Source organism: Pleurodeles waltl, chromosome 4_2 (assembly GCF_031143425.1).
Source record: "Pleurodeles waltl isolate 20211129_DDA chromosome 4_2, aPleWal1.hap1.20221129, whole genome shotgun sequence".
NCBI classification, from domain to species: Eukaryota; Metazoa; Chordata; class Amphibia; order Caudata; family Salamandridae; genus Pleurodeles; species Pleurodeles waltl.
Genome location: NC_090443.1, coordinates 363,384,366 through 363,407,798, shown reverse-complemented (window position 1 = coordinate 363,407,798; position 23,433 = coordinate 363,384,366). Strand labels below are relative to the sequence as shown.

Sequence of the window (23,433 nt, the reverse complement as noted above, 5' to 3'; positions counted from 1 at the left end):
GTAATATGCATTTAACCCACAGATGTAATATATTCCAGGAATCGCTGGGTCTTGTCCATTTAACATGAAGGTCCATTTACTCTGAAACAAAAACACATGTCTACATTCACTCGTACCCACAAACAAATTGTCTTGATCGGATTTTGGTCTATATATACATAGCCTACCTACGTGTAATGCATCTATAGCTAATTTGCCTTGTGTTTTAATTGCAGTATAAGCGTAATCATTTGCATAAGTGCGTTTTTCTAAACCTTTTTCTAACTTCTCCTTTAAAGCTTTGCGTCTATCATCTGTATGATCTAAAAAGCTTTTCTCCACAGGAGACAGTAAGCATGTTAAATTGTTGCGGTGTGCATAAGCAGTTCCAAATGTTAGTGTTGGCTCAAAGAATCCTCTAACTAATTTTATATCATGTTCTTTAGCTAGCTTATTTAAGAATTCAATTACAGGCACAAAAGAAAACACAACATCCAGATTTGAATAAAAGTATTGTACATGCTCTTGATTATAAAATCTTGCTAGTAGCAAGCTGCAGCTAATCCCGTAAGTAAGAGGGAGGCTATGATAAGTAACCCCCTCCTGCACAGATGAAGGAATTTTAGTACACACATAACAATCTTTCGTATCCATAGTTTCCACATACTCATTTAATAAGCGATAGAAAACATTAGTAGAAAGTTCCCCTTTTGTATCAGTTCCCTCATGTAGATGTCTAGCATCCTGTTCAAATTTCTCCCATGGTGATAGTTTATTAGTTGTAGTGGTAGTCTCAGGTTTTAAAGTTGCATTAACAGTTTCACTCTCTCTCCATGGCATTCCCACAATCACTCCCACAATCATTATTGCGCATACAACACCTATCATAAGTCCTAACCAACCACACACCTTACTTCCTTTGTTACTATAAGCCATGTTTGTATAGAATCAGAATAGTAGATCGACAATCAACTTAAGATGGCAAACTCTTTCTGCGTATTTACAGCGTCTTCTCTCACTCCAGGACCCTTTTCGTCAATTCAGGTTAGCAGCTTGTCACAATTCTGTTTCTTGATGTCAAATCCAGGTCTAATTGTCTCTTTTCGGTAGATTAATAAAGTCTCTTTCCTTTTAATATATTTTCCAAGATTTTCTGTTGTTATTTTCCTTCAGGTACCGTAGTATTGGCCTGGCACTTCTCGATCAAAACAAAATGCCAAGAATTCTTGTTGCCATTCAGAGGTTGTAGCATATGCCCATTCAGGACCTGTGTACCTTCGGTTTGCTATTCTCTTTCTTTTTAATCTTCGTTCACCTTGCTGTTCCCCTTCACTCAGATCATCCACCTGTGAGGTATCGCTTTCTTCTATTATTGTCTCGTTTGTTAATTCTCTTATTGTAAAAGGTGACTTTTCCGGCCATGTATCACCTCTATGTGTCTTATTTAAGCATTTTCCTTCAGGACGTTGGATAGCACCCTCCTCTTGTGATATGGTGTTTTCTCCTGATAAGCTTGGAACTTGATCTGATTCGTTCTGATTTAAATTTACCACTTCTCCGTCTCTCTCTCCTTCCTGTTCGATACTGTATTCAGGCTCTGAATTGTATTCGTCTGCTTCTGGGAGAACCTCTCCTTGCCTTTGTTCTCCTGCTGCCTCCACTGAGATTGGCACTCCGTCACCTCTCTCGAACTCTCTGATAGTGTGAGGGACGCGGTTGTTCTCAGCGGGCTCTCCTGTAGTCTCAGATCTTTCTTGATTGATCTCTGACTCTGAGACTTCTCCCCTCAAAGTTGCTGTACCAGAATTGTCAAGTTCCTCTTCAACAAGACACGTTACCTTTTTTGTATGGCTGGCATGTATCCAGTTGGGAACCCCAGCACACTTCACAGCAGTAGTGGTCGTCAATATCACTTGATATGGCCCTTTCCAACGCGGCTCAAGACACGATTTTCTTACGTGCTTCTTGACAACCACCCAATCTCCAGCTTGCAGAGAGTGTCCTGGTTTGCCGATTGGTGGTAATGTGTTAGCTTCCACCTGGTGAGAGAAAGAGCGTATCACGTCAGCTAAACTTTTGCAGTAATCCAGCACCATATCATCTGTAATATTCACTAGGGCATTTGTAGGTACCGCTGGTAACCTCATTGCTCTACCCATGAGGATTTCATGGGGGGGACAGTCCTGTTTCCTTATCTGGTGTGTTTCTCATGGACATCAATACTAGCGGTAATGAATCTGGCCACTTCATGTTTGTTGCTGCACACATTTTCGCTATTCTTGATTTTACGGTCCCATTCATCTGTTCAACTAGTCCTGATGCTTCAGGGCGATAGCTACAGTGTAACTTCTGCTCGATGTTGAGTGCTGCACACAGAAGCTTGATCACCTCATTGTCAAAGTGTCTTCCCCTATCTGATTCTATAGAAACCGGGAACCCGAATCGTGGTATTAATTCCCTCAGTAATAGTTTTGCAACTGTGAGACTGTCATTTCTACATGTAGGGTATGCCTCAATCCAATGAGTGAAAACACACACAATCACCAACACGTACTTCAATCCTCCACAAACAGGCATTTCAATGAAATCCATTTGTATTCTATTAAATGGACCTCCAGCTCTTCCAATGTGGCTCAAATTTACCACTGTTCCTTTTCCAGCATTCATCTGTTGACAGATGATGCACCTGTGACAAGTAATTTCTGCGGCATGTCTGAATTTTGGATTAAACCAATCAATTTTAAAAGATCTGATCATGGCGTCTCTTTCTAAATGTGCTTACCCATGATATAATCGGGCAAATTGTGACAGAAGACTATTAGGTAAGACCAACTTTCCATCATCTGAGACCCATATATCATCTGCTCTTTGTACACATTGCATTTTCTGCCAGGAACGTTTTTCTTCTTTGTTAGCTCGGTTTTGTAGTGTCTTTAACTCATCTAAAGTGTCAACCACTTGTAATGCTAGATTCAAAGTTGTATCATTTTCAGGTTGAGGTAGCAATTCCCACTGCTCTTTGAATGATATACAATTCAATGCACAAAATCTTGCAACCTGATCTGCATAACCATTTCCCATTGACACAAAGTCTTGTGATCTGGTGTGAGCACTGCACTTTACCACGGCGATTTCAAGAGGTAACTGAATTGCATGTAACAAATCTCTTATTTGTTCTCCATTTTTCACTGGTGATCCGGAGGAAGTCATAAAACCCCTTTGTGACCAGATCTGACCAAAATCATGTACAATTCCAAATCCGTACCTGCTGTCAGTATAGATTGTAACTTTCAAATTCACAGCAGCATGGCAGGCCTTTGTAAGAGCTATTAATTCTGCCACTTGTGCAGAAAATACCTTTTCAAGCCAAGAGGCCTCAACTATGCCAGATATTGTACATACTGCATAGCCGGCTCTCAATGTCCCTGTTGAATCTCTTAAACAGGACCCATCCACGAACATAATGCAATCGTTATCTTTTAATTGGATGTCCTGTATGTCTGGGCGAGGTTTGGTACAAAGGTCAGTCACCTCAAGACAATCATGCTCAAATTCTTCCCCCTCTTTGATTTCTGTATTCTCATTAGGAAGTAGAGTTGCCGGGTTCAGTACTGTGCATCTTTTCAGTGTAATATTTGGTGACCCCAAAATAATCGTCTCATATTTGGTAAGTCGTGCATTTGTCATGTGTTGTGTTTTCGTTCTTGTCAACAGGATTTCAACAGAATGTGGGACTAATACTGTCAAGGGGTATCCCATAACTATGCCTTCACATTGGGAAAGGCATTGACCAACTGCTGCAACTGCTCGCAAACAACCCGGTAGGGCTGCTGCGACAGGGTCCAAAGTAGCTGAAAAATATGCTACAGGGCGATTTGCATCTCCGTGGACCTGTGTTAAAACAGACAAAGAACAAGCATCACGTTCATGACAAAACAACAGAAAAGGTTTCTCATAATCAGGCATTCCTAATGCTGGGGCCCTGCACATGCATTCCGTCAGCTCTAAGAATGACTCAAGTTCTTCTTTTGTCAAAGTGATTGTATATGGTTCATCCTTGACATCTTTCCCTGTCAATTTTATTAGGGGCTTTGCAATGATTGAGAAATTGGGTATCCATTGACGGCAATAACCCACCATTCCCAAAAACATCCTGACATCTCTTTTTGTTGTTGGGGGATTCATTTGTATGACAGCTGTTATTCTCTCCTTTGATATCCTTCGGGATCCTTTTTCAATTAGATGCCCCAAATATTTTACTTCTTTCTGACAATATTACAGTTTCTTAGGTGACACCTTGTGCCCTTTCTTTCCCAAATGGTTCAACAATGCAATAGTATCATATTTACAACTGTCTCTAGTTTTGGATGCAATCAACAAGTCATCAATGTACTGCACAAGAGTTGAATTAAAAGGCAGCACAAGAGGTTCCAAATCCTTCTTTAATATCTGATTAAAGATGGATGGTGACTCAGAAAATCCTTGAGGGATTCTACACCAACTGTACACCTTATCCAGGAATTTGAAACTGAACAAAAATTGGCTGTCCTCATGCAGCGGTATTGAGAAAAATGCTTGTGATAGGTCTACTACGGTAAACCATTCAGCATTGCAAGGAACTTGGAACATTATTACCGCTGGGTTAGGTACCACAGGGCAACATTTTATCACAATTTCGTTTATTTTTCTCAAATCCTGCACAATTCGAACTTTCCCACAGGGCTTTCTTAAACCCATAATAGGTGAGTTACACGGACTGCTCAAAACTTCTTTCAAAACTCCTTGCCTGAGAAAATCTGCAATTATCTGTGTCACTTCAATGAGTACGTCTTGAGTCATGTGATATTGTGGTACTTGTGGGAATACTGCATTTGGTCTTATCTGCACCTTGACTGGTTTGACTCCTTTAATTAATCCAACCTCTTTTCCTGTCAAGTCCCATACTCTCTCTGTTACGGGCCCTTGTAGGTCAGCAGGTAAGTCGATTAGAGTGAACACTGGGAATAAAGTAATTAGAGGGTAATCTTCGCTCGTCTCCCCTCCTTCTATGAGCTGGCCCTCATCTCCTTCATCATCACTGTTTGTCTGAACTTCTATTCCATCGTTGGAACAGGTAATTGAACATTTAGGGGGTGATTTTAACCTTGGCGGACGGCGGAGGCTGTCCGCCAAGGTACCGCCGTGAAATTACCGCACCGCGGTCAAAAGACCGCGGCGGTCATTTAAACATTTCCTCTGGGCCGGCGGGCGCTCTCCGAAAGAGCGCCCGCCGGCCCAGAGGAAATGCCCCTGCAACGAGGACGCCGGCTCAGAATTGAGCCGGCGTAGTTGCAGGGGTGCGACGGGTACAGTTGCACCCGTCGCGTATTTCAGTGTCTGCAAGGCAGACACTGAAATACTTTGCGGGGCCCTCTTACGGGGGCCCCTGCCGTGCCCATGCCAATGGCATGGGCACGGCAGGGGCCCCCAGGGGCCCCGCGGCACCCCCTACCGCCATCCTGTTCATGGCGGGTTTCCCGCCATGAACAGGATGGCGGTAGGGGCTGTCAGAATCCTCATGGCGGCGGAGCGCGCTCCGTCGCCATGAAGGATTCCCCCGAGCAGCGGTAAGTCGCTGAACCGCCGCGGTCAGAATGCTCGTGGGAGCACCGCCAGCCTGTTGGCGGTGCTCCCGTGGTCGGTGGCCCTGGCGGCCACCGGCCGCCAGGGTCAGAATGACCCCCTTAGTTTTACATAGTAAGTCCCTTCCCAGTAGGGATACTGGACTTGAGTCGCATACGACAAACCTATGCAGGCCTTGGAAATTTCCAATTTCAACCTGTACTGGGTCAGTAATTGGATTTGTCAAATACTGATTAGCCACACCAACCACTCATATAGTGCGTCCCGATAAGGGTAATCTCTGTACTTCCACACTGCGGACTGTAGAGCGTGTAGCTCCAGTGTCAAACAGAAATGAAACTTTATAGCCCATTACTTTTCCCTCTACATATGGGCCTCTCTGATCTACTTCTAATGAGGCTGCAAGCCTGCACTCTTCACTGTCTGAACTGTCATCTGACCATTCTTCATTCATCTCATTTTCACCTCGTAATGGGAATTGTTGTACAGTATTGTTTTGACTCGTTACCTGACCTGTGACCTGCTGAGGAAGCGTCACCTGTTGCTGACCGATCGGGGCTAGGGGTAACTGCATTTGCTGTCTAGGCACCATAGGAATCTGCTGTTGCATTGGTTGCACTGGCACAGTTTGAAAACGTGGCATTTGCATTTGCTGCATGGGTTGCACCCCTGACATTTGCACCAAATTATTCTGATAGTTCTGATTCTGTTGTCTCATTCTTGGACCTCGTGGATTCTGTGTGCACCGACACTCATGCCCTGCTGAACTGTACCATCATGCACCATATTTGGACAATCCCGCTTCCAATGTCCCATGTCCCCGCATGCATGACATGGTGACATCCTCTTCACTACTTGCCCGTCATTTTGAACGACAACATTATTCATGTCCAAACTACGATTCACAAAACCTCGACCTCTACCTCTCGGCTGTACCTGAAACCCACCGTTCATTTGCGGTAGCTGATGCATCATCTGCTGAACACCATTTCCCTGAATTCCAGCTTGTGCAGCTCTTATCTGCATCACCATCACTTTCTCTTTCAGCTTTTTCTGTTTTAACTCAATTTCATCACTACAGTATTTCGCATACTGCAACACCTCATCAATCGGTTTAGCTTGCCAACAAATCAAATGGTTCTTAATCATCTGACCAACCTCTGGTCTCAACCCTTCAACAAATCTGAACACAAGATGATTCATGTCTTTCAGCTCGATCGTCTCAGTACCACTGTAATGTTTAAATGCTTTTAACAATCTCTCATAATAGGCATGTATTGATTCCTTAACTTCTTGCGAAGTCCGGTCGATTTTCTGCCAATCGGTCACCTTCAGTGACACCTTTTGTTTCAAAAATTCAATGACTTTATGATAATATTTCATCACCTCTTCAGAAGGTGCTCCAGTCGCCTTATCCCTTGCCGGTTCCTTTGTGGGCCAATCTACCCCTCTTTTGCACTCAAGCCACAAATCCGGTGGAACAATAATCTCAAACAAAGTATTTAAGTCCTCCCAAAGACATTTTGCAAGCTTCACAAATCTATCTGTCTGTTGATACCACTCGATCGGTTTTTCTCTCAACCTTGGGTAATCATTTGTAAAGGACAAAATATCTCCCCTGGACCAAGGCACATGGACTAAAACACCACCAGCTGTTTCTCTCATGGGCAGGATTTTTACTGAATCCAGATTGGGTGTAGTCGTTGTTTCAATAGACCCTGGGCTATCCCTCTTCCCTTTGTCTCTTTTCTTTGCCCATCGGTTTTCCCATTTTTCTAATGCTCCCCAGATTTGCGCACTCTGCAGCAATTCTTTCAGGTGTGTCTTCATACCTGCGGATCTCATGTGTTCAAAATCTTTCGTGTCAAAATCTAATCTGTAACTCCGTTTCAAATGTTTTGTGTTTCCAATGTCGATATTGTATTTATCTGCCAAATTCGTTAATTTCTGGTGTATTTTCCCTACTTCTTTGGTAATCTTAGGGCATAAGTATCTCAGTTCTGCCTCAGTGTAGGATTCCAATCTGTTCACCCCCATTGTTCCTTCCACTAACTCAGCAGCTTCTGCTCCTAGTCTTACAAGATTCAGATATTCATCTTGTTTTTCCTTTTTGGGATTGGCTTCGGTTACTGTAGTCGCTGTAGTCTTTTGTGATGTGCAAGTTTTCTCTAACCACTCATTTAACTGTTGTACTGTAAAACCTTGCAGTGAAATGTTGCCTGCATGTATCATTGGAGTATATGAGGTATTTATACTCATAGTTTGGGGAGTCAGGACTCCCAACCCTGCTTGTCGCATTGCCTCAAGAGGTGCCCCTATTGGACTGAGGTCCATTAAGGGTCTTGATTGTTCGCAGACCTGTCCTGCCTGGGCCATTATTTGTGGAGTTCTAATAGGCCCTCCTCTTATCATTTCATTAGTCATAACTCCCTGTTCGCATGTCCCGGTTTTCTCCTGTGCATATAATGGTACTGGGGGACCAACAGTGATAGGTAGTGATATAGCGACAGGTGTCCGACCTGATCCCAGGCTTCTAGGAGCTGTAACACCATAGGTCTGCTCTAATAATCCTGGTGCAGGCTCTTTCAAAGGACCTGCTACTGGGTTATACCCCGGTATCAGTTGTGGCGGTTGTGACACTAACTGTGGGGTTGACTCAATCTGTATTAGCCTTGGATTTGTATATGTCGGGTCTGGCGGCACCACCAAGATCGTAGTAGTTTCGAGTACTGGAACATCGGGGTAAATTCTTTTTATCTGTGGTGGAGGTTGTAACTGTATCGGTACGTCTGGTGCAGTAGGTACACTGTCACCATTCTGTATCAAAGCTGTATCGCTAGTCTGTACCGTATCAGTAACTCCCTTCTCCTGCGTCTGGTTCCCAGGATCCAAGCTAGTGCTCGGAACATCGTCACTCACCGCATAAGGTGGTGGTCGATCATGCAGCAATCTATCCATAAACTCCTCATCCTCTGAATCATCTTCTTCTTCCCAAGACCTTTTTTGTTCTTTTACTTTGCCTGAGTCTTTGTTAGTTTTGCAAGAGGCTTTCTTTCCCTGTATTTCTTCTCCCTGTGTTATCGCCGGAAACAGCTTTAACCCATCTACTATTCCCCGTCTCCACATCTTATTCTCGTTGTCCCATCTTGCTTCTGCATAAGATTTTTCTGCCCTTGTCAACCTCCTGTGAAACCTTTCCTGCCTATGTTTAAGAGCCATCAGATCCCAGATCGCTAGAGCCTCATATTGTGCCGGTCTCGGAGGTGGTTTCTGCGTACTTAACATCCACCTCAAGTTCTCCAATACCTTTTGATTGAATGTCCCATGTTCCGGAAACGCTAGACACCCTTCTTTTTCTGTCAACTTGCGCCATTGTTTTATCCATAAACAAGGTGCAACACCCTTTTCCTCCATAACTGTATAGGCTGGAGTACCCTCGGGTGGTGTAGGTTCCCCGTCGGTTGCGACAATGTACACATCTCCCCTCAAAGCGCTTTTGAATGCCTTAACAAAATTCATTTTATTTTTATATTTAATCAGGAAACGGCTTAGTTCCCAGGACACTCTTCACCTGCCCTTTGCTCACCCTATTGCCTCTCACGGACGGCAGCCAATCCGTGCGCGACCCCTCTCGACATCTGACCTATCCCAGCGTGGCACCACTGACGTCACACTCACACACTCTGCAGCTGACAAAGTCTTGCGGCTTGTCCACGCCTCACTAACTCATACAATTCATACAACTAATGCGATTTATTGCAGACACTTTAAAATGACAATACAAATCTGCCGGTTTACTACAGGAAGGGTAACACATTCGCTTCAGAACTTTACCGAGATTTCACTTGAAGCCTCGGCCGCTACTCTCTCCTTCTCAGATCCCACATGTGCAAGCAGAATTCGACCCGCAAATCCTACTCTCGACTTGTCAATGACTCCCTCTAGTGCACTTTAGAGTTTGTCAATTCTCCATCGAAGGTTTCATACATACGTTGTGACTCAAACTTGACTTGTCAACCGCGCCCGATTGACCTATTGAACCGCACAGATTACAACATAAACCATAATTTTCATCCTACTCCGGAGTCTTAGACCTCAACAGGTCCGTATACCTTAACCAACCACGTGGATAATTTTGAACAATAAGCACTGCATTCACATGAAGTGCGCCGACTTCCCGACTCTCATACTGTGGAGTACGCCCACTCCTGCTAAACAACACTTAATTTGGCCTAAATACACACAAATCTTCACAATCTCCTGCAAGATGCATAAGCTTTGAGCAAGCGCAAAGACCCTAACCACATATACTATGGCGCCGAGAACATTCCCAACTCATCTAGGCAGGCTCCGAGATCCCGGGAAAGCTCATGGCGGACCTAGCCACTCATCGTTTTGCCAAATTTCATTATCACAGAAAACAAAATTAAAAATGAAAACTCCGTCCTAGGGCCCCCAAGGGCCTAACCGTCGCTCTGCTACCAGAACTGCTAACGCGTCCGTCTATGTCGATTTATACACATCAGACTCGTTTTAGGTCGATGAACCTTTGGACCCAGTGGTGAGTCTCCGTAAGACGAGATTACCATGCATCAAAATATATTTCTCACTAATCATCAATGATCCTTCGGCGCATTTATTAGTTCGCAGACTCAAATAACCACACCTTGAAGGAAGATTTTTTGAATTTATTCCCTATTGATTACAATCTAATAATAAATGTATTAATCTCAAAACCAAGAAGCATAAGAGCATAATCACCAGGTGGCAACTACGATAAACTCTCAACAATGCGATGATCAGAATCATAGGATAGATACGTTAGCAAAGAATAGATCATAGTGCATAATAAACCATAGAATATCAGTTCAGCATAGCTACATGTCAGTCACGTCAGTTCCGTCCGTCAAATGAGTACCTCATCTAACCTCAAATTAGCATTAGCATGTTGGGCTTCATGCAAAACAATTTAGAACATCAATTTGGAAAACCATCTAACTAAGATACCTAATTAAACATACAGCAGTTGGTACCTAGAAAGAAAGGCAAATAGATTCCGTTAGCATTAATAATTACCCTCCTCGAGATAGGTCAGCATACAGGATCAGTCTTCGTCTTCAGGACATCAGTTACTTCACTGTCAATCTATCTAAATTAGAAACAAGGGACACCCTCCTCATAAGGAGGAAAGTGTAATAGGGCAGTCTATGGGCTAGGATGATTCTGTCTCAAATCACCAAATAGAGTGACAGAGTTTCTGGATGCAATCGATATCATTCCCTACCTAATGCGTGCCGTCTCTCGTGTCATGAGTTTTTATCCCTTTTTCGTAATACATTCCCCCAAAATTCTATTGGTTAATAACTACACCCCACTATTGGTAACCAATCAAATTATACATTAAGTAATGCATTTTTTCATTTCTGGATATTAACTTGTCTTCTAATTGGTCTTCATAATCAGCATTTTCGTAGGTGGTACGTCCAGGGTTACTTCACCATCTTGGCACACGTCTCAGGTCAAAAGTTCTCTTCCCCTCGTCTCATTGTCCTTGGAAGTGTCCATTAATGTTTCAAAGCACATAACTTTATACAAAAAAAACTGCTAGCATGCGGATGAGAAAATTCCTTCATGTTTCAAACTAATACAGAAAGAACAATAGCTGGGTCATGGTCATTTGCAAGTCCGCACACTGAAGAAGCAGAAAATACTTTTAAATGAGAGTTACACAGCTAGTTCGCGACTCATGCTAACTTAAGATATACGAGTTCTAATGAATAAAATTTTTGATCGTAATAATACATATAACTGAAAAATTATTATTAATTCAGCATTAGTGTTCATAAATGAGTACATCTTTACTTTTATTAATACTTTGAATTATTAATTATTAATATTGTTTTATCAAATGTAAGCATTTCACGTCTATAATATATAATATTTAAACTACGGTCTCTCACCCCTTTCAGGGATAGCGTGTTGGGAATTGCAGTGGCAGAAAGGGCAAAATTGCTGATCCGCGAATAACTGTCGTACATTTTGAAGGCTAGATTTGCCCACTCCTTGGAAAAAAAATGTGATGTGGAGGGGGAAGTCTGCATTATCCCAAAGAGTCGTAAATCCTGTGATATGTTGCATGGACACTTTGCCCGTTATATTTTTCAAATGGAAGCACATACCCACAGTGTCATAAAACCCGTGCTGTTGAAATAACAGGGATCAGTTTAAACTATTCTAAAGCACAACCAGGAATAGTGATCGTAGATACCATTTAGACAGTTGGTCCGCAAATGTAGTCCAAAAATATATTATAAGATTTGGAAGAGGCGAGCCGTGCCTGTCAGTCAGAAGTTAGAGTAAACAAAGTGGGCGTTCGTATTGCCAAATAGACTTGCTCCAAGATCTCTCAACTTTTTGAAAGAAGGTAGCAAACAGGTACAACGGTATTGTTCTGAACAAATACAAGGATTTCGAAAGAATCATCATCTTTTTTAATTACATCTACTAATAAGACTAAAGGGTAGACATCGCACAAACATTTGTTTGATTTGGAAATTATTGGGTCATAGTTCAATGGTTTTATATCAGGGATGGAATGGGATACCTGGGTGCCCAAATAGGTGGCAGCGTAACGATTACATGTATGTGACCTAGACTGATTATAGAGAACTTGGGTCTTGGAGAGACTGAGCTTATAAACGGATAGTGATCCAAAGTTGGTGGCTTCATTTTCAAGAAAAAGCCATGTGCGGATTGAAGTGAACATAACCATATCAGGCTAAAAGCAGCTGAATTAATTTTAAGCGGGTGCAAGTGTCTTGAGATCTTCACATGTCAAAGGTAGGGTTCAAGATAGACTGCAAATAATACCTGGGAGAGGGGACATCCTTGGCTCACCCCTCTTCTCATCAATACCTTACCAGAGATTGTTCTCATGCTAATTATCCTGGCAGAGAGATTTGAGTATAGTGAACGTATCCTGGATAGCGTGTTCATACCAAAGCCCATGACTGACAAAGTCTCCAATAAAAAGGGACAGGAAACCATGCCGAAGGCCTTGTGTGCATCCAGCGTAATCATCCCTGCTGGAACACAGAGATTGTCTGCAACATGAAAAATGGAGCTGGCCAAATGTGTAAGCGAAGTCGTATTGCATTGGGGGACAAACCCATGCTGGATATTATCAAGCCAACCTGCTATTCTTGCTGCAATACGATTCACCAAAAATTTTGAATACATTTTCACATTGCAGTTGATCAAAGATATGGCTCAACAGAAATAGCAGAAATTAGAATCTTTTCCCTTTTCTAGAAATACAGAACAGAAGGTTTCACACCAGGAAGCAGGTATCTCGCCACATTCTTCTATATGTTCAAGTAATGCCTGGAAGTGATTTGTGCGGCTCAACGGATCAATCGTAATTTTGGCCTCATGGTTGATTATATCTGTCCAGTTATTCAGTGTGCATTTCTCGCAGCATGAGTGACTGCGAACTATCAATTCCCTGGCTGTAAAATTCCCTCGATAGAACCCACACCTTCTCAAACTTCTTTGGGAACCTTCCGAATATAGCTACTTTCCTGCCCCCATGCATGTATTCATTCCGGCAATCTATTTGGTCTTGGTTGGTAAAGCAGGCAATATCCATGCCTGGGCTATACCCTTTTTAGCGACTACCAGGCCCAGTGAGCAGTACAAAAACTTTCTCGAGGCAATTTATTAATCCCAAGGGACTCCTAGTAAAACAAATTGGGGATTATGTGGGATGTCCTCCCCAAGTATGTCCGCCAGTCTCCAAGGATCTCCAGGCACTTCCACAGTGTGTGGAAGAAGGATCCCATGGCACCTCAGCATCTCAGACAATCAGATGTGAGGGATTTCTCCATCTTGTAGAGTTTAGCCTTATCAATATAGACCCAGTGCAGGACCTTAAGTTGAATCAAACGGAACCTTGCCCTAATGGCTACTTCTCAGGGTGCATCAGGGCTGCCTCCCAATACACATCCTACAAATCTCCCACTTATCATTCCCATTGCTGTTGAAGGTCCCAAGAGTATTGAAGATGTTGTTTATTAACACTTTGTATATAGATGGGACTGCCCTCCTCCGCAACAGGCCTCCCAGTAGATAACTCTCAAGAGGGGATAAAGCAGGCAGTTTATTCTGGTAAATAGCTTTGCCACACAGGGCTTGTCTGAGCTGTATTTATAGAGCTGCTTGTGTAAGTGCTTGTATTCCTCTTGCAACCCCACAAAAGATTTGATTGTTCTGTCTTCTACAATGCCCCCAGTCTGGAGATACCAATCGGGTCCTAGAGTGCGAAACCCTGTAGTTTGAAAACCTCCTTTAACACAACACAATGCCATAGTAGTGTGTCCATCATGACCCTGCCCTTCTTTCCCAGAAGGGCTCTTGCACTATTCCAAGCAGTGCCAGGAGATTCAATCTACCCTGCTCACAAATAGTGCATCCAGGTTAGCCCGACCATAGAGAATGTATCTAGTCAGACCGCCAGGTCATCTCCTGGGGCATAAAGCCAGTCATTTATCAACTGAAGTTGGAAGATCCAGTAGTATACGCTGAAGTGTCTAAGAGCTATGCCCCGGTTGTACACTGATCTACAGAAGGGTCTGAGGACTAACCATGGGGACGACCCGTTCCATAAGAGCAGTCGCACCTCTTTTTCAAATCCATTTGAGAAGGATTCAGGGGGAGCTTACACCATCTGCCAAAGCCACTTTGCAGTTTCACTGGCTGGGACTCTAGATATTCAACTCTGAATCGTTCCAGGTTAGGCACAGCATAGATACCCAGGTATTTAAAACCATCCATCACTACTTTGAGAGGGGCAGGAATGTCCACCCTTTATTCCCACTCTCCAATTTTAAAGAATACTGATTTGCCCCAATTCACCAAATTACTTAGTAGTCCCCTCATTTCTCTAACATTTCCAGATGGTGCTTCAGTGACGTTCCGGGATCAGTGACGTAAAGAAGGACAATACAAAACTGAGGATAATATGGAAAGAACTGCTGCACATCCAACAGTCCAATGGTGTGTGATGATAGTGCCAATATAAATTGAGTAAAGAATGGTGCTACTACGATGTCTGAAAAGACCTCCTGCTACCAAAGGATGTCATCCAAGTTGAAAGTCACAATGGCCCCTGCTAAACACAGGATAAACAAAAATGACAATGGAACACCCAATTCACATTGTGTTCCATCAAAGTCCAAAGTTCTACTGTCTTTCAGTTTGAAACCTGTCTCCATTTGATGCAAAATAACACACGAAAAAAGCAAATTGTCAATACAGCCAACACTGGATTTTCTCAAGGCCTACATAGAAGGTATCCAACAGCTAGCACGTGTTGTGGAATAAAAATGTAAGATCCAAAATAGCTCCAAATATGCATAGTACCATGAAGAAAGTAGAAATTGTATGGGAGACAAGGTAGTTTATACTATCAAAATATATCCATGAATGTTATCCCAGGAATGGGACACACCCCGGAGAAAACTGGTGACGAAGTCTTATGCCAAGTTACAAAAATGATGAGAGCATGTAGGTGCATTGCAAGTGATTAGCTCTTCCTCCTCTTCTGGCCATGTGGGCTAGCAGAGAGGGGGGCTATGATATACCCATACCATCGACTGCTCTCAAAGTATCATGTGTGATCGCAGCCCTGGGAGCCATGGACATGCAAAGAATGGCGTTGGCAGTGTCTATGAAGATCTTCTCTGAGACTGAGCAAGGCCACCATTGCCAGTGGCATCCCTCATCCCGCCTGTTCCATAGTGCTCTTGAAAAACCTGCACAAACTTTCCAGATCTCATCCATAATTTACCATCAGAATCCTTAATGAATTTAAAAGCATTCTTATTTACTGTTTCTTTAATTTGTAAATACAAAAAGCGACCCATGTCTTCACTATTCTCAAAGAACTTTAATATTATGAGTCAACTGAATAACCTTATCCCAAAGAGACTGTTGGAGTTTACTTTTAATTAGATCAATGTTTTGCTGTAGAGAGATCTCAGCTTCTGGCTTTTTTGGCATAATAAGTTGATCTGGTCACGGTTACCAAGATGGCAGCTGGCTGAAGGGGTTGCCACACCACTCTTTGAGCTCTTCCCTGCAGAACCTGACCACACATTTACACTGTCAATGGGCTCTGACATGATTTCCATATGCCTGAGTAATGTTACTAAGTACATGATCTCACTAAGCTATTTAAAGAACAAAATGTCTGATCCATTTGTGGAGTGGTCTTATAGGTTTCCTAGGGATATATTCCAGTATTAAGCAGCTTCTACTTACTCACTGCTCTACTGCACCTAATGCCTTCTTGTCAATCGTGTCCAAAGGGTGTAGGCATGCTGATAAGCCTCCCAGGGTTCCAAGCAGTGATGGCCTACGGGGCACATGGAACCCCAGGGCCAGCCTGACAGTGACAGCGGTGGAAGAAGAATCTCTGACCTCCTTAGCATCCGCTGGCAGTAGCTGAAGCTTGCAGGGGGCGTTTGCTGTTCATCACCTTTGGCCTCCACCCCTGCTGATTCCTCATGTGGCTCCACAGAAACAGGATCTTTAGAGGTGGACAGAGTGAGATCAGAGCCCCCTGCTGACAAGCGGCATCTTGGCAGGGGAATGAAGACTGCAGCTTGCAAAGAGATTCAGGTACCTTGGGGCTGAAAGTGCTGGTTTGCACTAAGGCAAGTACAATGAAAGCACAAAGATTAACTTTGCCACTGAAAATATAACTGCTGACCATGTCATAATTAATGCACAGAACATAAATAAACAGGAGCTCCACAATGCAGCAAAAATGTTTGTAGCTGCAGAAACTGCCACAACTGAAGAGGGCTCTTCCACTTCTGCTTCCCAAGGATCTGGGGTCAAAGGGGCTAAATCTTAACTCTGCCAGAAATAAACTCTATTACTGGGGGTGCTAACACCATATCTACAGCATTTGACAAGGGTGCTTTGCCCATGAAATAACCCTGGTATTCCAATGTAGCCCTGAACTCTGCTGAAAATAGACAACCCCTGGCTACCAAGAACATTCTTAATATTACAGGAATGGCACAACCTACAATGGTCGTTGGAGCTCTGAGTGACCTTGATGTAGCAACTGGAGCATTCAGAAGCAGCAAGGCCAGGTTTGGTGCCTCTGTTGTAATGGGAAGCATATCTTCTTCTGGTGCTAGGATGGGAACTGCCTGAGCTTAGGTAGGGCACTAGATGCATCACAGTACACAGTATCTAATGAAATTTTGGAGATTTTTATTTTGGCTTTGATTGCTCAGATGACAATTTACTGGATTTAAACATTGTAAACTCTGTAACTGAAGAAGGCTTAGAAGATTAATGGACAAGATTGACAAAACCAGCTAGAGGTCGGAACTAAAAATGTCTGAAGAAGGAGCAAGAGAGTGGATGACAATCAGGAATTTACAAGAGATTGGATATCAAATAGAATTGTAAATTACAGTGTGACTTTTTCACAAACGTTCTGGCTGAACCAACTGTGAGGCAGCACCACCGGGTACTTCAGGGACAGCAGGCACCACTTAGTGGAGAGATAATGGAGACTCAGCAGCAGTGGCAACAGCAATAGGAGCACCCAACTATTTTTTCAATATAAATCTTCTCTAATTATACCAAAACGAGTACAAAAACGATTCTGCCCCGGTCAAAATCTCACATTTAGCAATTCACAGAATGTCTAAAAAGCTAACTTCAATAGCCAAGAGAAATGACTGAGTTAAACAAAGGATAGCCAGTCTTGAGGACTGAAACACAGGTTATAGATCTGAAAACCTGGGAACAAGAAGCAGCTACCAAGAATCTCTCTTGGAAAATGAAAGATCTAGAAAATCAGATGCAGAAAAATATCTCAGAATCCTTGGTATTCCGGAAGGTAGTGAAGAGGATGAATAACAAGTATTTGTATTATACTTGATACAGCAACCATTTCTCAGTCTCGGTGAATAGGACACTGACTGTCAAATACAATGGGCCCACCAATTCACATTTTTCCGATCTACAAATGATGAAGGTGACTCACGACCTAGAGCTACTCTAATTCATGTTGGTAATTTTATCTTTCACCAACTTTTATATCAACATATGCCCTAACAATTCAGCCAAAGTGAGTATCGTTGTTTTGTGAGATTGGATTTTTATCCAGCAGCAGTAATTTATCACTTGCAACTTCGCTGCCTGATACCCTCATTACAGGATGTAGGGGCCCAGGCATTTCTGCAGAAGCCAACCAAATTAAAAATCATCTTTATAGGCTCCACTAACGTTTTTGCAACAGAGAAACACTGAAAAACTTTTAGCTCAATGGTCTAAATACTCCAGACTTAAAGTGGCCATTGCGCAGGATCTTGGCCATCTCTGCAGTCATTTGTTTTACTTTTCTGTTTCTTCCCTCCTCTCTTCTTTAAAAAATATAACGATAAGACAGGACATGTAGGTAGAACAAAAAGGACATGGAACTCTTTGCATTACACATTAGACTTATACGATTTAAAATGTCCATATGTATGCTAGGTGAGTCTGGAGAATTGTCTTCATAGCTATGCACACTTTGGTGGTTAAAGAAAGAACATGGTGGGAAGGGGAAGCTGAAAATGTGCTTTGTAGTGGTGGATTACCCCATCAGGCCCAACAGGCTGGGGAACAGGTGGGAGGATTATTTGTGGGAGGGGCTTGTGTGTGTGGGATGGAAGGATGGGGTTGTGGGTCAGAGTGAAGCGAAATAGGTGGATGGGAGGTATCAAAGTAAAAACAGCGATTGCATTTAGATGGTCCCAGAGAGGTAAAGATTTTTAATTTCATCTTGTATATCAATGAGTTATGTGTACAGCAAACAGCACACACAGGGGCTGAGCATATTATCCTGGAATGTCAATGGGCTACAGTCTCTTTTGAAAATTCCCAAGATTCAATCTGAATTATTATACATGCAACCTGATATAATCTGCCTTCACTATATTCACCTGACCAAAGTTGAGACTAACAAATTGTGCACCCTAGGGTAAGTGTCTCTTGCTATAATAATCCAACTAAGGGGGTGGCCATTTTAATACGTGGCAACATGTGCAATTGCTCAAAATTTAAAAGGGATAGGACTGGTAGATGGGTAATAGCTGGCCTAATAGGTAGGGGCATTTACTTCGGATTATGTACAGAGTATGGAGCCAATAATGATTACCCCTCTCCATTTCCAACAGCTTCTTATTGAGTTAGCATCCTGGGGCAATACCCCGATCCTATGTGAAGACTTTAATGTCACTCCTATTGATTCAACTAATAGAAGTAGTGGTCATTGTAAAACCCAAGCCTGGCTGCACTGCAACATTTTGATACAGTCAAATAGGTTGATGGATAACTGGTGCTTTACAAGATCCAACATTTTCGGTTTCTCGTTTTACTCTGCGCCACAGAAACAGTTCTCTACACCAGAAAATATATTTATTCTACAAGCTCTGCCTCCCAATATCTCAACTAAGCTCTTTCTACCTATTCTATCAGTTTACACCCCCTTGATCATAATCATATCTAATTAAGGTATAAGTAACTCAGCGCATCCAGGTAGATGGACTTTCGAACAGTCTCTTTTATTAGATACACCTTATTGGGAATTTCTGTGTGCCACCCTGGACAACCTTTTTGTTGTAAATAAAGGATCAGATTTACCTGCCATTGTGTGGGATGCCAAGAAAATAGTGGCCATGGGGGCGGGCGACACTAAGCTTCACAATACGAAGAGACATGGGGACAAAACAAAATGATTTTAAAGTCCGCCACTTCTAGTTACGTGCCACCAGAAATGTATGATCAAGGAGTTGAATCACTGTCACACAATCGTACTTCAAAGTCTCCTTAAAATAGAGATTTTAAAACTTGTTGCCATCTCACTTTCCTAGTCAAATTAAAGATACAGGTTAATAAATAAAGAAATATGTAAGAGTGAATTAAATAAATACATTTATAAAAGGAAGACATGGATTTACCGTGCTCCCTTCCCAGACAATGTGGTGTTCCACAATGTAGCAGTGGCACTGTAGAGCCCCATAATACAGTGGCAATCCACATTGTGACATACAACCGAAATCCAAATTAAATAAATATGGTATTTTTATGTCTGCCAATAATTCTGTATTTGTGCAGATGTCCACCTGAGAAAATCCATCTGGTAAAAATGTGGATTCATCACAAATTTATTGTGCCAGCCATTCACTGTGAAAAAGCTGGGCATGTGAGAACTGTGCACATATATTTTCTAATTCTGCGCCACAAAACATATGTTCATTAGCCTATCTAAAGTACGGCAAACGTTAAACAGCAGTAACAGAGGGCCAAATGTAATTTATCAATTAAACCAATTGAGACCCACCTTTCCTGAGGATTTTAGTCTGGTCTGAATATTCCACTCTTGTGGGGATTTGCTCAATGATGTAAAGAGCCTGATCCGCAATGCTCTGCTTCAGCGTTATCCTCTTCAGGTCCAATACCATGTACTGGTTGTTGTACGTTCCTGGCAGAAGTTAGAAGGGAAGTTTAAAAAGGTAGATCATATCCATATCCTACATGATGGTAAACAGTCACATCATAATAGGGGTATTACTGTAGTGAGAAATCCCTTAGAGACAAATGCATGCCTCTTTCCTTTTTCACCGGGGCGGTTCTCAGGGATCCCCATAGTTTACTTCTGGAAAATGTGATCATTCACAAACACTTATTAATATAGGGGAGGGTGTTCTTGTAGACACAGGTTCTTGTAGTGCATCTGTGGGCATGTATACATTTTTTCATATGCATGTTCATTCTTACAGAACTCAAGAGTGTACGCTTATGCAAATGACATCAAGCAAAATTGGGACCATGAAGGCAGCATTTGTGGGGCCACTGGGACATACCTGCCCCATGAACTCGTTAATGTTTCTTCCACCAGCCATGTCGGGCCGTGCCAGTTCCACAGCCAATTCCTTCCCATAGGTTCACTGGCTTAAAATGTATTTAATACTATTATTAGAAAGGTACTAAGAACAGGACACCATTAAACGTTGACAATATGTTTGTGTATGTGGGGGTGGGGGACGACTGCAAACAGATATTTTTTTCAAATGAGTGGTATGGAGAGACTTAAGAGTGAACAGAGCATTAAGTCACTACACCCTTTTGATGACGTTTGAGTATCCTGTAGTGAGGTCCTGCATCCTTTCAGCTTACTTTGGACAGCCCTCTGGCAATGTCTTGCATTAATGCACTCTTTCTGCTGACTTTAGAGGAACCTTTAGCAGCGGCCAAACTATTGTACTGCAACATTACAGTATGCTGACTTCAAAGTGACCACATCTGAGGCACTGCATATATTCATGCAGGCTTCAGAAGAACCTATACTGAAGACCTGAAGTAAGGCACCCTTTGTGCAGACTTCAGAGAGACCTCTATAAAAGGCCTGAGGCACTGCACCCTTTCTGCAGACTTCAGAGGGACCATTATTAAAATTCTGAGTTACTGCATTCTTTCTGCGGACTTTAGATGGACCACTAGTAAAGCCATAAGGTACTGCACCCTTTCAACAATCTTCAGAGGGACCACTGGTAAAGTCCTGAGGAACTGCACCCTTTCTGTGGACTTCAGAGGGACTTCTAGTAAAGACCTGAGGTACTGCCCCCCATTATGCTGACTTCAGAGGGATATCTAGGAATGAGCAGTGGTAGCGTACTGCTGTGCAGAAGGCCACAAAACTAAGGAAAAGCAGCTAATGAAATCACTTTTGAGGAGGGATTGGAAGGGGTATAGTGTCATTAACAAACACTGTCAATTACAAAGAAAAGAAAAATAGCTTGCCCTAATATTAGCCAATAAGATGTTTGCAAATCTGGACATGCACAAGGATTAAAAAGCAATGGTGCAAATGAGTGCACACAGCCAAGTCCCCTAAGTAATTTGCAAATCTGGCCTGATTGACTTTGTGACATTTTTATAACACTATTTCTACTGGTGTATGAGACAGCAGTCTCTATGATTGTTGTAACTTTTCTGCATCCATCAAGACATCAAATAATTAATAAACTCAGCAATTCATTCTGTCATATATCAGTGCACTAACTTGTTCAACCATTGATGAACTTGCTTGCCATTTACCTACCCATGATTCAATCACTTACTCACTTATCCTTCCATGTTCTCACTCATCAATCCAATAGCTAACTCGTTATCACATTCACCCACTGATCCATCCACTCCACATACACAAATTCACAAAATTCAAGAATCACTTTCATAAATAAAGTAGCTAGACCTATTGGCTGTGTGAAAGCTTGATTTTCTTAAATTGTACCAACATCATGCGCTCTGTCCACTTAGGATCTCCCACGGACCCTTGCCCACCCACATGTTCAACCTCAACAACAAAATCATCATCAGCAAACTCATGGACATCTTCAACACATCACCTCAGACACCTACCAGGATGATTGGAAACACACCAGAATCAAACCCATCCTCAAGTAATCCTCTGCTGACCCCAACAAGCTCAAATATTACCCACTGATCTCCCTGCTCCCCTTTCCTGCAAAAGTCCTTGAGAAAGCTATCAACCAACAACTCATGGAATATCTTGAGAATAACGATCTTCTGGACTCAACCCAATAGGGATTCTGCTCCAATCACATCACCAAAACCGCACTTATCGCTGCCACGGACGACATCATAACCCTCCATGACCAAGGAGAATCGGCCACCCTCATCCTTCTTGACCTCTCAGCAGCATTCAACACATTCTCCCACCACACCGTTATCAAGAGGCTCCACCAGATCAGCATCCAAGATGACACCCTCAAATGGATCGCATCCTTCCTCTCTGGTAGAACTCAGGGAGTTCTCCTTCTTCCTTTCTCATCTAAGCCCAAGAACATCATCTGTGGCATCCCTCAAGGCTCATCCCTCAGCCACACCCTGTTCAACACCTACACAACCCCCTTGGCCAACATTGTCAAAAACCACGGACTGAACATCATCTACGCTGACGACACTTAGCTCATCCTCTCACTATCTAAAGACCCCCTCAACAGCGAAAGCCAACTTCCACCTTCGCATGACCAACATTACCAACTGGATGCAAGATAACAGGGATTATAAATTAACTGAAATGTTGTATTTTGTCAGGGGAAGTTCATGTGAAAATCTGAACAGCAATAATGAGAAAACACTCTTGGAGTGCTGGATGACAAAGTCTCAACACATACAAAACATAGGTCATGCGCCTCAGACTCAACACAGATAAAACAGTCATGATCTTTGAGAACACTGCCTCACCATGTGATGACTACTTGTGGCCCCCCAACCTGGGTCTCAAAACCCCCACAGACCAAGCCCAAAACCTCAGCAGCATCCTGGACAAAAAACTCCCCATGAAGAACCACATCAACACAGTCTCTTCTGTTGCTTCCTTACCCTCCGCAGGCTCCATCAGATCTTCAAGTGGCTCCCAATCTCCACCAGAAGCACCGTCATGCAAGCCCGTGTCACCAGTTGCCTGGACTATGGCAGGCACTATACACCGGAGTCACATCACACCTCAAGAAGGGACTTAAAATCATAAAGAACTCAGTGCTCAGACTCATCCTGAACCTCCCCAAACGGACCCACATCACCCCTCACCTGAGGAAACTCCACTGGCACCCCGTACACAAAAGATGCCAATTCAAAATGCTGACACACCCCTACAAAGGCCTTCACAACCAAGGACCAGCATACCTCAACCACTGCCTGAGCTTCCACCATCCCTCCAGACCCCTGCACTCAGCC

At 42.8% G+C, this 23,433-nt stretch overlaps 1 protein-coding gene across 1 annotated transcript in view; it reads right to left on the bottom strand.

Moving 5' to 3' along the window:
* PLBD1 (phospholipase B domain containing 1) overlaps window positions 1–23,433 on the bottom strand; it is a 245,604-nt gene that overhangs the window by 36,312 nt on the left and 185,859 nt on the right. The window contains exon 8 of the mRNA XM_069231448.1: window positions 20,012–20,152. Within this exon, the coding sequence (XP_069087549.1) occupies window positions 20,012–20,152 (141 nt within the window). The remainder of the gene's footprint in view (window positions 1–20,011; window positions 20,153–23,433) is intronic.